At 40.5% G+C, this 17,352-nt stretch overlaps 1 protein-coding gene across 3 annotated transcripts in view; it reads right to left on the bottom strand.

The window, feature by feature from the left end:
* NEK11 (NIMA related kinase 11) overlaps positions 1–17,352 on the bottom strand; it is a 267,788-nt gene that overhangs the window by 88,982 nt on the left and 161,454 nt on the right. For all 3 annotated transcript variants that reach the window (XM_074270948.1, XM_074270949.1, XM_074270950.1), the window contains one exon: positions 5,443–5,645. In XM_074270948.1, the coding sequence (XP_074127049.1) occupies positions 5,443–5,645 (203 nt within the window). The remainder of the gene's footprint in view (positions 1–5,442; positions 5,646–17,352) is intronic.

The raw sequence follows: 17,352 nt of genomic DNA, 5'->3' as shown, positions 1-17,352 counted from the left end.
AAGAATGACCAGGGCTGCCCTGGAATCTGAGGTCTTTTCTCTCGGGGTATTAAGGAAAAAGATTTTACATACTGGTGGTGAAAAGAAATCCGAGACACATCTTTGCAAAGGTGAGCGGGAGACCAGCAGCACCAAGCTTTCCCAGCGTCCCACATGCCTGTGTTTGAAATATGAGATTCAATCTGTCCAAGATTCACTGTCAATATCTGGCTCGCTGCAGCTGCCTTCATTAATGACCAAGTAGCAGCGTTCTTTGGGGTGGGCTGGGAAGGGGGAGAGGGGAGACCTGGACTGCATGGTGCTGTTTGTTTGTTTTAACTGATGTTTTAGCAACAGAATCTTTGACATTCTGGATGGGGGCTTGGAAGTTTAAAGGACAAGAAAGAAAATCAGAGATGAGGCTGATGAAGCTACGTCCTAATGTAACTGGGAGAGCATGCTAAATGAGTTTTTTTTAAGAGCTGAAATGGTTTTGCCACTTCCATTTGCTACAATCCATTCAACTCCAGGAGTTTGGAGAGCCTGCACAGGTCCTAATCAATCTCCTTTCCTCCAAAGTTTCCCTTATTCCTGACTGAATCCCTACTTGTTACTTTATACAATCTCAGTCCAGTGATTGAAAAAAAATTGACCAGAATACCCGAAATAAGAGGATTATTTCTCCTAAGATTGTGGGAGAAAAGTTTCATTTTCTAAAAAGATTCCCCTGATATAAAATACTGGAGCTTTTTTGGGTCCTTTTCTTTTTAAATTTGGGTTTTCCAGTGCTTTGCACATAGTAGGTGCTTCGAAAATGCTGGTTGAATTGAATTGATTGTGCTAATTATTCTTCTTATAAAAAACCCAACTGAAAAAAATCCATTCTTACTGGGGAAGGAGAGGGAGTTGGTCTTTAATTGTATTTTCCTTGGTTTGGGGTGCAAATGAGCAATAGTTCTATAATGTAAGGGTCTCAGAGAGCTCCTTAAAGCACAGCTGGGACATCTCAGAGACATGACCCGAACCCAGATCATTGGATTTCAAGCATATGCTCTTTTTCTCTGACAGGATCATGCTGGTTTTCCCTTAAACCCAATCCTGCAGCCAATTTCCATAAACATCGGTATCCTACTCCAAATACATAAAACTGGTAAGGGAGAATCATACAAATAGTCATTATAAAATATTTATATAGCACTTAAGGCTGCCATAAGTATTTTTTTGCTGAGGAAATTGAGGTTAAGTGACTTGTCCAGAGTCATACAAGTAGGAAGTGTTAAGTGTCTGAGGTCAAATTTGAACTCAGGTCCTCCTGACTTCAGGGCTGGTGCTCTATCCACTGTATCACCTAGCTGCCTCCACTTAAGTATTTTATACAAATTATCTCCTTTGATCTCCACAACAACCCTGGGGAACAGGTGCTATTTTAATGTCCATTTTACAGATAAGATCACTAAAACTTGCCCATTCCATACCTAGCTAATTTCTGAAGAAGGCTCTGAACTCAAGATCAGGGTGCCCATACCATACCACCTAGCTGCCTAAGATGCTGCCATCTGGGGGAGGTGGCGAGAGAGAGGCAAGCCAACCATTTTTCCTAGCCCCTTCCCTGTCCCATCTCACCCCCTTGCTGGGCTAGCCTGATAAAGCAGACACTATCCTGGGAAAAAAGAGAGAGGAGACGGAGATGGAGTTAATCCTAAGAATATGGCTACTTAAGGGGCACACAAGAACCAGCTGTCCTAGTATACCTCATTCCTGTCCTTGGGCTTTGGTCTACCTTATATTTCCAACTGCACTGGGGACCTCTGGTCCTTGTTAAAAAAATCAATGCTAAATCTAAATCACTTTTTAAAAAAATTGATATTCCACTGTGAGCATACTTGGAAATCATCTTTTTTCAATAATAAAATCAAGTTTCATTATATAACCTCCTCCTCTCTAGAAAAAAAAAAATCATCATGATTGACTTATCAGTATTCTTTGTGACCCACTAGGGGCAACAACATTAAACCATCCTCATCTTCTAACAGATGGGGAGAAACTGGAACAATACAGCAAATTAGTGGAATCGTACCTAACATGGAAGAACAGAGCATCCCAGAAATATGCTATAGGGATGGAACTGATCAAGAACTAGTAAGAGTGCCAGGGGAGCGGGAAAGTGTTCTAAGCTTGGGAGAAGAGCAGGAGTCTTCCTTCTCATTTGTTCTCTTTTGTTTTGGGGGGACTATGGGAAAATAGTTTACATTTCTCCCCCAGAAATTAGCCCTCTCTTGGGAGCAGGAATCAGCCTGATCTCTATTCCGGTAATGATAGGGACTTATATTTGCATAGCCTTTTTACAGTTTACACAGGTTTTCCAGACATCTCATTTTCAAGCCCCATCATCCAAGCCTCCCTGCATATTCTAGTTCTCCTTTCACAGATAATGCATTCAAAGGCATTAGGAAGATGGATGGATAATTATTGTTGTGACAAAGCAGTCGTCCAATTACGAGCAGACACTGCAGTAAAAGACACAAATGACCTTTCAGGATTTAATGCAAAAATTGTTCATAGTTTCTTAAGCTGTGGAGATCACAGGCTCCACCTGTCTATTTTTGCATCATTATTTCAAGCACAGTATCATCGCCTGGTCCCTCTAACCCAGATTGCAATGGTTCAACATAGAGGATGGCAAAGTTTCTGGAAGGCAAAATAGAGAAGAGAAGTCAAGGGCTTTGCTGTCAGTAAGTATACATGACAAATGGAGTATTTTGGACCAAAGTGCTTCACCTAGCCTTTTGTTATTCATTTGCATGTCAATGAAGAAAGGATCTTGGGAGTTGAGCCTCCACACAGACCCTGCAAGTTGTATTGTGTTTGTTTGGGGGAGACAAGACAGAGTCTCCAAAATATATGTGGGAGACATAGGTTTGGAATCTTGGATTGGATGGAATTTTCTCTCCTAAATCAGACAGTTGTCTGGGGCCGTGCACCTTGAGTCAGCACTAGAAAAGGAAAATATATGAACCTAATTCTGAACTAGGGCACTCAAGCTTGCTTGTGTTAGCTTCCTGTGTGGCTGTGGTACATCAGAGGGAAGTCGTACATATATCACACAGACTTCTGAGCCACTACCACTTCATAATAAGAAAAGCAATCAGAATGACTCAGGTGAAGACTGAGTTTTTGTTGACTGCCATATGTCTTGTGCTGATTCAAGGTCTGTAGTCTCAGGCTTGGGGTTAAAAGATTATTTGCGAATCCCATTAAACCTTGACTGTGAGTTTATGTCCCCAAAAGCTATTTTAGAGAGAGTGTCATAAGCTTTACTACTTCTCTACATCACATCAGCATGCAAAAGGATTCATGAAGAAGTTAGTCATGACATAGGTTGAGATTACCTCTGAGTTGAGAGAAAGATAGAGACAAAAAACAAAGACAGACAGAGACAGAGAGGCACGAGAGAAAGAGAGACAGAGAGAGACAGAGAAACAGAGAGAGAAAAAGGGAGAGAGACAGAGAGAGAAATGGAGAGAAATAGAGACATAGACAGCAAGAGAGACAGAGAGAGAGACAGAGAGAGAAAAAGGGAGAGAGACAGAGACAGTCACAGAGACAGAGAAATGGAGAGAAATAGAGACACAGACAGCAAGAGAGACAGAGAGAGAGAGAGAGAGAGAGAGAGAGAGAGAGAGAGAGAGAGAGAGACAGAGAGAGAGAGAGAGGAGAGAGAGAGAGAGAGAGAGAGAGAGAGGGAGAGAGGGAGAGATAGAGAGACAGAGAGAGAGAGAGAGACAGAGAGAGAGAGAGAGAGAGAGAGAGAGAGAGAGAGAGAGAGAGAGAGAGAGAGAGAAGAAAGGAAGGAGGGAGGGAGGGAGAGAATTGGCGAAATGACCCCTGGGAGCCCTTCATTACAACAAGAATAAATGTTACAATCCTGAATGGCCCACATAAATCAAGACACAGTCATTAAACAGCACCTATTCCCAAATGGGTCACACCCCAAGGTTTGATGGCATTGCCCAAAACATATTTTTCTGGTGAACCTGGAACATGTTTCACTCAGGGAAGGAAAAGACAAACAGTGCAATTGAATCAAATGTCGATTAGATGATGAAAAACCATTCCAATGAGAAGCTCTTCCCTGCCCGCCCCCAACACATGCCAGGGTGGGTCACCTTGGTGGCGACTATAAATGTTGGACTCCAAAGGGGTTGGAGGGCTTGCTGAGATTCAGTGATTACTTATTTCCAAGGTCACATTATTAAAGCAGTTATAATTCTTTGAAATGGGGCAGCTGGGTCACACAGTGGACACAATATTGGGCCTAAAGTTAGGAAGAGTTATTTCAAATATGGTCTAAGACCCTTCCTAGCAGTGTGACCCTGGACACATCACTTCACCCTGTCTCAGGGTATAAAATGAATTGGAGCAGGAAATGGCCAATCACTCCATTCTCTCTGCCAAGAAACCCCCAATGGGATCATAATCATATATATAATATATATATATATATATGTAATATTTTCAACTAACAAGGAAGGGCATCATGAGCAAAGCAGGGGCTTAATCAAAGGGGATTTGGAGGATTACAACTGGATTCTAGGAAGAATATAGGAAGCCCCACTCAGAAAACCTCGTCATCCATCACAAAGGATTCTAGGATAGCTTTCCCTAGAAAGACATGCTAGAGGAGACCGAAGAGCTTCAGATGTCATTTTTGTTGGGTGGTTCGGTTGGTGCTGAGTTGGGTCCAATGCTTCTGACCTCATTTGGGGTTTTCTAGGCAGAGTATACCCAATGGTTTTCCATTTCCTCCTCCAGCTCATTTTACAGATGAGGAAACTGAGGCACATGGGGTGAAGCGATTTGCCAAGGGTCACACGGCTAGTGAGTGCCTGAGGTCAAATTTGAACACAGGAGTTCAGTACTTTATCCACTGTGCCATGTGACACAGTTTGTATTTTATCTTAGAGGCAATAAGGGGGTATTGAGGTTTCTTGAGGAAGAGATTACCTGGTAGAGTCAGACCCATGCTTTCATTAATAATAGCACTTTTAGGTTTGCAAAGCACTCTAGAAATAACCGTAACAACCCTGGGAAGTACGGATTATTAACATCCCATTTTTTCAATGAAGAAACTGAGGCAGACAAATGACTTGCTCGGGTCACACAGACCTGATCTGATTTTAGGAATCCCGGACTCCAGGTCCGGGCTTGAACCACTCTACCCACCCAGCTGCCTGTAATTCGGCGTCCCTGTGGAAAATGCATTGGAGGGGGAGACCCAGGCAGAAGAAAAACAGCCAGAAGGGAGGATGCTCCTTCAGGCTGGGATGAGGATGGCGTCTTTGTCTTGCTTTGGATGGGGCTCTTGTAAGTCATCCTCAGAGCTCTGTCATCTTTAACTCCTGGGAGACTGATGGAAAACCTAGAGGCTTTGACTGTTGTCACCCCTCCACAGACATCACGTACCTGATGGCTGGTCTTGTAAGTTCTCTCTGCCACTTCTTCCTCCACCTCCTCTTCCACCTCCTCTTCCTCCTCTTCCTCCACCTCCTCCTCCTCTTCCTCCACTTCTATCACCTCTTCTATTTGATCCTCCTCACTTGCTTCAGAACAGGAGTCAAAGACATCCACATAATACTCTTCAGCTTCTAAAGGATCTTCCGGGATCTCTGAAACGAGACAGTCATGAAACAGCTGATGACAGTGACAGTGACAGGGAGTTGGACGGGGCTTTCTCCAGAGGTGTCTTAAAAATCTCCCTTTATATCAATGCTGTTCTGTAAGAGTGTGCAGTGCAGGCGCCTACAAATAAAATCAAAAAGAGAGTGGCGCACTTTGTCAGAGCAGAATCAGCAAGGAGAGAGGAAATCCCAGGCTCAGCTTAAAACTTGGGGCGAGAATGCCATGAAAAAGTGATGCCCCTATTCAGTGTCTCTGCTTGAAATCAGGCAGGGAATACTAGCAGTGAGGGGGTGCAATGGAGAGAGCTCTGAGTCAGGAACCAGCTTCAGGAACTTACTAGATGTGTGTCCTTGGGCAAGTGAATTCACTGCTATCTGCCTCAGTTTCCTCAACTGTAAAAGGGGGAGAACAGTAACACCTGCCTCCTAGATCTACTCTGAGGATCAAATAACACTTAAGTAAACCTTAAAATACCATGCAAAATGCTCAAAACTTAAATCACTCTATCTATATACCTAGCTATTATTATAACTGATGGGGCAGCTAGGTGGTAAAGCGGAGAGAACACCAGGCCTAGAGTCAGGAAGAATTATCTGAGTTCAAATCTGGTCTCAAGCACTTGACTCTGGGCAAGTCACTTAACTCTGCCTTCATTTCCTCACCTATAAAAAGAGCTGGGAAAGGAAATGAATGCTGACCCACTCCAGTATCTTTCCCAAGAAAACCCCCAAATGGGACACAATTGGAAGATAACTATTATTATTAACAAAATATATACTCACATCAAGAACTACATAAGGGATAATGTGCTAGGGAGTAAAATACCCTTCCCCATCACCAAGAGCCCATCGGAGCTTAGACGGCATACCCAGCCACCAAGGTCACTCTTGTAACACATACCCAAGGACTGTTCTGAACATGTTCCCTTGCACTTCTTCTGCCAAGAGAGAAGACAAAGGAAATGCAGTCCTTTTCAAGTCTCTTTATCAAAATGTTTTCTTGGCCTGTGTACAGTCACTTGTTGCCTTAATGTTCACTTTTCCCATCAAGGGGAAAATGCTTTTTGATAAATAGCTTTAATTTCCTCTCCCCCTACAGTGAGTCTTATAACTGATGCATCAGGGCAGCACTCTGGAATTCCCACACACTTAGTAGGCAGTGACGGAGTGTGTTTACCAAGGAATCCAATAATGACCGCCTCGGAGATTGCACCACCAATGTTCCAGATGAGGGTTGCACAGAAAGCGAGGAGATTATGTATGATACAGGTACTGGGGGAAAAGGTTTTCATTTAGACCTTCATCAATTAAGACCCAAACAAATCCCTTCAGTTATGATATAAAAATACCAATTAAAATGCTCATAATTATTGTACTTATTTACTTTGTAATACTGTAATACTGAATTATTATAATACTCTATTACATATAATTGATATGGTTATTTAAGAAAATTTACATGTTTTTGCTAAATTTGTTATATTTATGACAAGTTGCATCATTTATCACTAATATGACAATTATACGACGGAATCACAGGGATACCATAGTATATAAAGAATTTAAATTGTAGGTCTCCTGAAGGGCAATGAAGAGATTCTCAGTGGTCAAAAATTGTGTTTAGTATAATATCTAAGAATTGCACAGTAGGAGTAGCATAAACGCTATTAGAGAGATATATGCCCAGAAAAAAGAGATTGTCTAGTCTTATAGCAAGAGAACAAAGTAACAGATGGGCAGTCTACGTGTTAGGCTTATAAAACTTTTTCTTATTTCTTTCTTTTTAATTAAAGCTTTTTATTTACAAAACATATGTCTGAGTAATTTATAAAGCTTTTTCTTTTAAGTAGCTTGGAGATGATGAATGTTGCTGAGATGAAGACATCTATGAAAAGTGTTGCCCTTAAGTTTTTATGGATAAGTATTACATAAAGAAATTGTGGACAACAATTTGGTCTACAATAATGGTCTGGGTTCTGGCCCAGTGTAGTTTTCTGGTTGAGTTCTTCAGAGGTCTGTATCTGTAGCACTGGAGCTTGTTTTATGTCTTTCTATAAAATTTAAGGAAATTCTAATATAGAATCCCAAACACCAAGTCTCATGAGGTTGACAGTAAGTGCACACTCTATAATTTCTTTGCATAATCTACATTGATCCTTAAATCCAGTCTCCTTAAAAAATGACCTTCCGTAGTTTCTGGTGTCAATGGCCATATTCTGAATTGCCATCCTAAACTTCTATTTCCTCAAATAAATCCCTGTCAATCACACAATCAATATTTCTTTGTCAAAACACTATTAATTAAGTTCATATGGACGTTACCCATGGAGGATCTTTTTACTCCATTCCTGAATCTTAGTTGCTTCATGAGCTCCATCCAGAGGTAAGCCAGTTTCTGTGACATTGGACAAAACTACTCTGAGCATATTTACATGCATATTTATATCCGTCTCCCCACTGCCCTTCAGATATAACCACTATCAGTTTCTACTATTTTGTGTTAAACTGATGTCTCTCCATTCCAGAAGCATTTTTGTAGGTTTTTTGACCTCTTTGCTAAGTTCCCTAACTATATCTATTTCTTTTCTTCCTCTGTTTTGGATGCCTTAGGTGATGGATCCTATGTTTTTTTTTGTATAGATTTTTGTTAGGGCACTTTTAAAATCAGCTATGGGCCATTTGAACAATTCCAAAATATACATTAATATTGCCGAAATATTAACTGCTTTAAATAGGGTCTTCCCATTAAGCTTTAATTTCAGGAAGCCAAAAAGTCTCTTAATATCCAGTTACAGCTTTCAATTATTATCTTTATGCTTTCTGTATCTTGCCTGAAGGAGACCAAGTTATTTATGTCTTGCCATCATCTGTGAACACAATGCAAGCCATGATTCAGGCCCCAAACCTTCTGCCTCTCTCTTTCCTGAGTATATCTTATGAATTTTACATTTTTCAAGTCCTAATGACAACCTGCTATCAAGAAAGAAAGATTCCATTTGATGAAGGAGTTGGTGAATGTGAAACTGGTGTTTTTGTTATTTTACGTAAAGGATAAAAAGCAGTAGAAAGGTGTTTTGCCCAAGGTCATCCTGCAGCGTTCCTGAACTCTGTTATTTCCAGTAGTTCTGTATGATTTCCAAAGAGCTTTTGGAAATACTTCCTCATTTTAAGGCAAACAGGGAAGATATTATCAGAAATTTGCCACTGATGCAGCTGAGGATACCTCACTTAAATAACTAATTCTAAGCCAATAAACAGGACTAGCATGTGAAAGATCTCTTGTCTCTTGGTCTGAAGCTTTTCGTAGAACTAGATCTAGAACTTAGGTTTCCCTAAGGTGAGAGGATTTTTTCCCAATTGATAAAAAAAACTAGAAGAGACCTCAAAGAGAAATGGAGGCAACTAAATCATATTTAAGGATCTCTGTGAGCTGCATATTGACAAAGAAAACTACAAATTTAACATGATATTATACTGCATTTTTATTTGTTTTGTTAAATATTTCCCAATGACATTCTCACCCAGTTCAGGCCACTCTGAGAGTATGGTTAGCTTCATGGGCTAATATAGTACATAGCTAATAATAATGTCAGAACTAATTAATATTTGCTGAGCACAGAGAACAAATGACTTGCAGTATGGGAAATTCAAAAGATTAATTTTGTCTTTTATTTAAAAAAAATCCCTAGAAAAGCACTAACATCCAAGTTAATACTTTTGAAAAAGTGTTTTCCAAGTTCTATATAATAAAACAAAATCTTTAGATATAAAAAATACTGTATTTATGTTTTTTTGCCTTGGGGGAAAACTGAAATTCTGCAGCTGTCAAGGTTTTTTTCCCTCTCTGTGCTCAGAGGGAAAGAATGGTGTGATTACATGGAAGTAGTCAGCACAAAATGACAGTTTATAAGGAGAACAAGGGGTCAGAAACCAAGCCCTGTCACTGCTTAGCTAAAGGATTCATTTTCCCACAAAATGGGATGATGGTGTTTAAGGAGATAATAGGAACCAAACTGTCAAGGCAGGCCCCAGAGCCTTGGATATGAACAACTAGGCACACTCTGCAGTGATTAAACCATTCTAGATCTAGTGGGACCCTGAAATGCCATCTCATCCCTTGACTAATGTTACAGACAAGGAAACTGAGGTACTTATCAGGTCATTTTGAAGAGCTGGAAGAAATCTCATCCAATCCCCTCATTTTACACATGGGGAAACTGAGGTCTTGCAAAGGAGTCAAGGAGGGATAGAGCCTTCTTGACTGGGGGCCTGACTGAAGTTTCCCAAATTCATTCTGCTAAAGAATTCCACATCATTGCAAATGTGGATACAGTATGGTAGCAGTAGAAAGAGTGCTAAATTTAGAGTCCTTGACCTGGATTCAAATCCTGACTAGGCAATTTCCTGAGTACAGGAATTTGTCACTTCAATTTAATACATATTTATTAAGCATCTATTAATGTGTTCAACACTAGGGATACAAAAGGAGGGAAAGGACAGTCCTGCCCTCATAGAGCTTACAATTGAATACGGGAGATAATGTGTCTTGCAAATATATACAAAGCAAGCTAAAACCAGGATAAATAGGAAAAAATGAATAGGGAATCCCATTTTTCCCACCTAAGAAAGGAAGGGTTTGGGATAGATGGTCTCTAAGGTCCCTTCCTCTTTGTGCTAGTTAGAGAACAGGATACAAAGAGCGGTTAGATCACCTTGAAGAAATCACATTTCCTCCATGGGGCCTTCTCTAATATCACTTCTTTTTGTCTAAAAAATGTTAAGTCTTTTTGGGGTACTTCTGCTTTTGGGGAACAATATGCTTTACATGTTAGAATCTGCATTACGGGTACAGGTACACGTCTTTTCCCTTTCCTCTCTTGCAAATCCTTGGGGGGCAGGGACTGTGATTGATTTCATCATTGCATACTGTGCACAGAGCTCTGGTTATATTAGAACTTTTTTGTTTCTTTTTTTATTTATCCTTTCATAAGTCATTAATTAAAACACTTATTATGTGAAAAAAAAACCATCTTGTGGAAACCATCAAGATTCACTTACCAATTCACAAATTGGTAAGTCTTCATAAATTCTAAGCTTCCAAATTATTTTTAAAAGAAGATTGTAAGGGTTCATTTGACAAACAGGGAACAAATAGTGGCCAGTCCTTCTCAGGAAACTCAGCACTGATTTTAGGAAGAGTTTTACCTCAGTAAGACTATAGACAAATTTCTCTAAACTTAGAGGCAGTTGGAGGGTTAGGAATTGAGCTTGGATCCAGAGTTAAAAAGACTGAGTTCACTTCTGGCCTCAGATTTCACATTCTTGTTCTGAGAACCAAATGAGATAATCTGGGAAGGCATTTTGGAGATTTTGAAGCATGTTAATGTAAAAGTCATCATCAGTTGCAGCAACAGCATTACCATCCCAGGTCTAGAGCAAAATGATGCATGGATGGTGGCAATTTAGAAACACTAGTGACTGTGGGGAAGCGAGTAGAGGAATGACCCATTTTTGCATCCCATTTTCCCAGGGTGGGTGATCCCCAAGCTCTGGTCTCAGTACTTTGACGACACAGATTGGCAACATAAGGTCCCTTGTTGGCAGGGATTGCGTTCTGGTTGCTTCATGACTGCCTCCAGCTGGCACCTCTGTAGAGTGCAGCTGCCAAGGAGAAATAAATGTTTCCAGGGGCACAGGGCTGGGATGATGGCCCCAGGGTTTACAAAGAAGAGAAATCCCATTTGGCTCACAAGGTGATCTTCCTACTAAGAAATAAACAAACTGCTAAACGTGCTCTGATTTACATGAATTGCTGTTAATTAGGAAATGTAGCCAGGGAACAGGATGAGAGATGAGACCATGGATTCATGTTGCTTTAATAGCAATTTAAATTCTCTGGCAATGTAAGACGCCTATTTACAAACTCACTCCTTGGCAATGTGCTTGAGGGACAGGAATAGAGAGTTATACTATTCTATGGAGTCATTTTTTCTTAAGGCTTAGAGCTGAAAGTGATCTCAGAAGATCATCTGGTCTATGCATCTGCTCTTAGGAAATTCCCAATTTATAAGAGAAAATGCCTACCATGAGCAGAGTTTGGTCACGGTTCTTGAGGTGTCCTATTCTGGGTGCAGAATTGCCAACAGGCTTTGCTCCTCCTCTGCCTTTCTTTCTTGCTTATTATTTGCCCTTTCAAGATTTTTGCTGGAATATAGGTAGAGAGCTGAGCTCATTTTTAAAGCATTTGTTAAATTGTGCAAAGCACTGTCCAAGGTGCTGGAAAATACAAAGTTTAGCTTAATATAGCCCACGCCCACAAGTGTGGAGATGCCGTGAGTGGATGATCCACTTTCTTTGCAATACACAGTCTTAAAGAATTGTCAAGAGCACTGCAGGATGGAATGTTTTGCCTTACATCACATGGCCAATATTTATTGAAGGTGGGACTTGAACCCAAATATTCCTGGCTCTGGGGCCAAATCTCTATCCAGTGCCCCATGTTGCTTTTTTTAATGATAGGCAGGGTAGTATTTTCATACAAGGAAAAATCGGAGCTTCTCTGGAAGGCTAAGGGGAATTCTCAGGTGGTACATAAGGATTGAAAACCAATCATATCCAGATGATGGCAGCCCAGTAAATATGGAGGGATATTCCATAGTCAAAAAACATCTGGAATATCATGCTCCATTATTTGGAGCCCTACACTGTACAAGGGTCATTAACAGGTTGGAATGAGTGACCAAGACAGTGAAGGGATTTGGAATCATGTCATTCTTGGACTATCTGAAGGAAATGGAGATGTTTAGTTTGGAGAAGGAAGACAAGAAACTCTCCAGGTAGTTGAAGTTCTGACATACAGAAGAGGGTTTAGTTTGGTTTTCCTTGGGGTGAGAGTTCTGAACCAGGAATTCCACAAAAAAGGCATATCCAGGAAGTTTTCAGCTCTGAATACGAAAAGAGTATTTGAGAAAATTTGACCAAATGCTGAAGACACTTTTGGTATCTTACATGAGAATTTGTTGTCTTGAATATTTTAAAAAAAAGTAATGTAATTACTTAATTTAGTCCTACATAGAGAAAGGTCATGAATATGCATTTTAGCTAAGGAAATTTTTTCTTTTCACAGTCGCATGTGTGACTTCTGTAGGCTAAGCTAATCAGCGTGGTTAATTTTAGCCCTGGTTTAGAAGGTTTAGTTTGGAAAAGGTCACAGCACTAACTTATAGCTTATGGTTTGATAGAGGTGCGGCAGCTAGAGATGTGTAAAAATCTAGAAAATAGAGATTTCAACAGAAAAAGCCTGGATTTCTTGCTCCCCCTTAAATAACATTTGTCTGGGGCTGATTGAAGGGATCTGTGGACATCTGGGGTATACACTTGTTGCTCCCGTTTCAGTCATTCTTGAAGAGGACCAAAGACATTATATACAAAAGGGGGCTGCAGAGACCTGAGAATGAGCTTTGGACGCGATGGTTTCTACTAGTTCCAATCACTATGTGCTGAGAAGAAAAGGGACATTACAAAGATGCTGAGGTTTGACTGGTCCATCGGAAGCAGCATTAAGACGACTTGGATTCAAATCCTGCTGCTGTCACTGTGAGGTTTGGGGCAAGTCACTTAACTTCAATGAAAGTCCGTTATCTCCTCTGTAAAATCAGGGAGAGGTGGCACTGGTCCCATGAGAGCCACTTCTGAGGTTCCTTAATGCTCCAAATCTATCATGTTAAGCTCATCTCTTGATATGCCTGTGAGTGGAATCCAGAGCCATTCGTTCATTTTAAACAAAAATGCATTCTAACAAACTTTAATCCCACCAGTTGGGAACTGAATCACTGCTTTTCTGATGACCTCATCAGTACCTTATTGGAGTGAGTTCAAGGAAGTTTAGAGTCTTAGAATCTTGAAATTAAAACAGACCTTAGAGAGCTTATCTGGACTCCCCAGAGATGAGTTTTAGTTGGGCATCTGTACTGCTTCACTCACAAGGCCTGAGAAGGGACATCAAAAAGCCAGAAGGAAAGTTTCTCAATTATCACTGCCCCCACTTCCAAGACCTAAATTCAAATCTGGCCCCAGCCCCTGACTGGCTATGTGACCCTGTGCAAGTCACTTAACCCATTTGCCTCAGTTTACTCAAATGCAAAATAGATATAACAGCATCTACCTCCTATACTTGTTGTGAAGATGCAATGAGATAATGTTTATAAAGTGCTTAATACTCAGCACATAAATAGCTGTTCAATAAATTAAATTCACAGGCTCTCTGAAATTTGCTCATATGAGCCCACAGACCCCAGATTAAAAACCTCTGACCTCTAATAGATGGATTTTAAGATCCAGACATATGGTACCATGAAATCTTTCTCTCTCAGGGGAGTTTATCATGAAAATCATCATCATCATCATCATCCAAACTCCTTACTGTCTGTTTACAGTATCTGCTGCTCTCCCAGTTCTCTTGAGTCATCCCAGAACTCCATATTTGCAGTGAGGCAGGACGGGGGAACACAACACTCTTTCCAACAGCAGGATGCTGCATCCTACTTCTTTTGTATTATTGCTCCAGGGATTGTGAAAGCTTCAATTTTCTCAGAACCACCTACGTTTTGTCATCTCACAGACTCAGTTCTAGACAACGGAAGAAACTGCAGAAAAAAGGCCCCACGTACCCCAAGCAAATCTTCTGAAGAGCCTTCAGTACATGGCAGCCCTGCTCAAGAATGTGAGAGCTCCGTTCCCACTCATCACATCAGCAGCAGAAGGCAGCCCCAAAGCATCACTTAGCAAACATGTTTCACAAAGCCACAGGTGCCTACGAACGTTGTGGATGGTGAAAATCAGTCTGCTGCAGGGACTCCAATAGAGACTCTTTTTTAGAAAAGGATACAGATGCGACTCGCAAGGATGGAAAATAACTGTCTGGTGTGTTGGCTAAAACCAGGAGCCAAGAACAGCAAAGCCACTGATTCCTATAGTTCTTATGTGCTTCGCCCAAGCCTGGGGAGTCTCTCCAACATGGTGGAGATCTTCCTTGTTTTCTCCCAATGACACCAGGTGGCACCTGCTGCCCACATGTGCCTCTCGTTCTTGCTTCCTAAGCAGCCCTTCCTGTCCTAGGGACTCTTGGGGCTGTCCTTTCCTCCTGATCTTCAGAGTTCCTCATCGCTTAGATGAGGTAGTCCAGAATAACTTCTCCATCCAATATTCATGTTTAGTTCTTTGGAAAAAGCTACTTGTATCCTATGCCTTGTTGCCATAAAATGCCAATGCCAGTAGAACATTAGTAGCCTTCACTTTTAATGGAAACTAAAAGAGTTTTGTAATTGCCTAAAGACAATCCAGGCTGTCTCTCCCCTGGCCCCCGTTCAGCTGGGGGCCTGACCTTTTGTCCCAGATGTACTTAAGAATGGAAAAGACATCAAGGAGTTCCATATCCAAATGCATGTTGAAATCTAGATCTTTACAACTTTAGACCAGCGATACACTTTTACTTGACTCTAAAAAGTCAAAATTTTTTTCTTAAAATGAGAACATTGTTCAATGAATCACTCCTAAGGAGAAGCTAAATGAAGTAAGTCAAAAAAAAAAAAAAAAGGATTCCTCTTCCATTGATGCATTCCAGTCGTGAGTCATTCCATCCTATGAAGCCTGTGATAAGCATTGATCAGGTTCCCTTTGTTTATTCCCCATACTTTTGCATAACAAATGCTTGTTAAAATAATAAATGAATTTCTATAGATATTTGAATTCAAGGATTTTCTTGCTGGTTCACTTCTTGTGCATTACCTACTATGGAATATTGCCCCCTCTACTTAAAATGTTCTTCCTTAAAAACAAACAAACAAACCCAAACCATGGTATTCAATAAGGTTAAATTGTTTATATCACTATACAGGATGATGATATTTGTAACTCTTGAAATACCTGTATCTCTATTGGGGCAGTTGGAAGGAGTCCTTATAAACAGAAAGTATTGGTTTAAAATAACAATAATAATAATAATCTTCTCCCTAACTATCATAGTCCTTAGAGCTTGATGGAGAGATGGTGGCAGTTGCTTCTACCCCATTGTCTTGATCAGATTAGCAGACAATATGTTTTCAATGACCCTCAGTAATGTACTCCATCCTTGAACCATTATTCATATATATATATATATATATATATATATATTCCCTGAAGCTGGGGTTAAGTGACTTGCCCAGGGTCACATAGCCAGGAGTGTTAAGTGTCTGAGATCACATTTGAACTCGGATCCTCCTGAATTCAGGGCTGGTGCTCTATCCACTGTGCCCCCTATTTCTATATTTTAAATGTTGGTTCAAAAACATATACCATTCTCAGAAATCAGCTTCTTTTAACTCTTCACTTCCTAAATCTGCTTATATTTTCTGAAGCCCCTGCCTTTTACTAGCTTCAGTGGTGAAGTACAACCAGCATCCTAAAGTTTCCAGTTTTTTCCCCCAAACTTCATCATTACCCAAGCTGGAATGACTCATCCTCCTCCTCCCCTACACTTCACAAGATCCCTTCCTTTAAGATAACAGCTTAAGTGTTATCTTCCACCTAAAACCTTTCTTAATTCCTCAACCACTAATGCCCTTCCTCTAAAACTACTTTGTATTTATATTCTCCTTATATTTATTATTTTTATAGATTCCCAAATATTTTACACTATCAACATTTATTTTAACTGGAATTTCTTTTTGTATCTCTTGTTGTTGGATTTTGTTAGTGATGTATAAAAATGCTGATGATTTATGTGGATTTATTTTGTATCCTGCAACTTTGCTGAAGTTTTTCTTATATTTTTTTCTGTAGAAAGACTTTTTGCTATCTTTCTACCAATTAGGAATGGTTTTAATTTCTTGTATTTGTCTTCCCACTACCTAGAAAAGTAGGTGGCACACAGTAGGTACTTAATAAGTGACTGTAAGTTAATGTATATTATTAAATGCCTACTATGTGTGCAACTGAGCATTATGTCCTCAGTGCTTAGCTCTGGGGATACAAGAAAGGTAAGATTCACAATGGAATTGGGGAAGACAAGCCATAAAAATGGGATAAGAGAGGGAGGGTGCCCAGGATAAGAGCATGATGAAGCCCATGGGAGTGTAGAAAATGAAGAGATGACTGCTCCAGGTGCCATCCTTAAGTGAAGAATCTGGGAGCAACTCTCTGATCACCACTCTCTGGCCTATTCAATGACAGGGAGGAAGAGACTCCAGCATCCTCAGGGGAAGTGTGTAAGTTTCAGAGCTAATGTGATTTTGTAGGATGAGAAGGATCAGGGAGACATGATGGATGCCAGAAAATATAGTCAGTGGTTCTCGCTCTGCTTTCTGGGTTCCTTCCCACAGTTTGACAGTTGTTCCCTCTATGAGTCATCAGAAGTAGGAAGTAGTTTTCAAGGGTGATGAATTCTGGAGGATCTCTATCAAGTACCAGATACATGCCCCAGGTAATCAGTAGATCTCTCTTGATCAGCTGAGGTTGATAAATAGTTGTTACTCCACAACAGGAAGTCATCCAGGACCCTACTTGCTGCTTCTTTCTCTGTTATTGATAGTAACTGTGGATGTCCATTCCTTGGAAAACAAGAAGGTGCTTCCTCTTCAGAGATTCTTGTTGCCCCTTTCCCTAGAATAGCTGATGTCTAACTCCACATGGGCAGGGGTCTTTCTTCTCTCCTTTC

The sequence above is a fragment of the Sminthopsis crassicaudata genome, chromosome 5, assembly GCF_048593235.1.
Source record: "Sminthopsis crassicaudata isolate SCR6 chromosome 5, ASM4859323v1, whole genome shotgun sequence".
NCBI classification, from domain to species: domain Eukaryota; kingdom Metazoa; phylum Chordata; class Mammalia; order Dasyuromorphia; family Dasyuridae; genus Sminthopsis; species Sminthopsis crassicaudata.
Note: the sequence above shows the minus strand (reverse complement) of the source record. Positions and strands in the feature narration are given on the sequence as shown.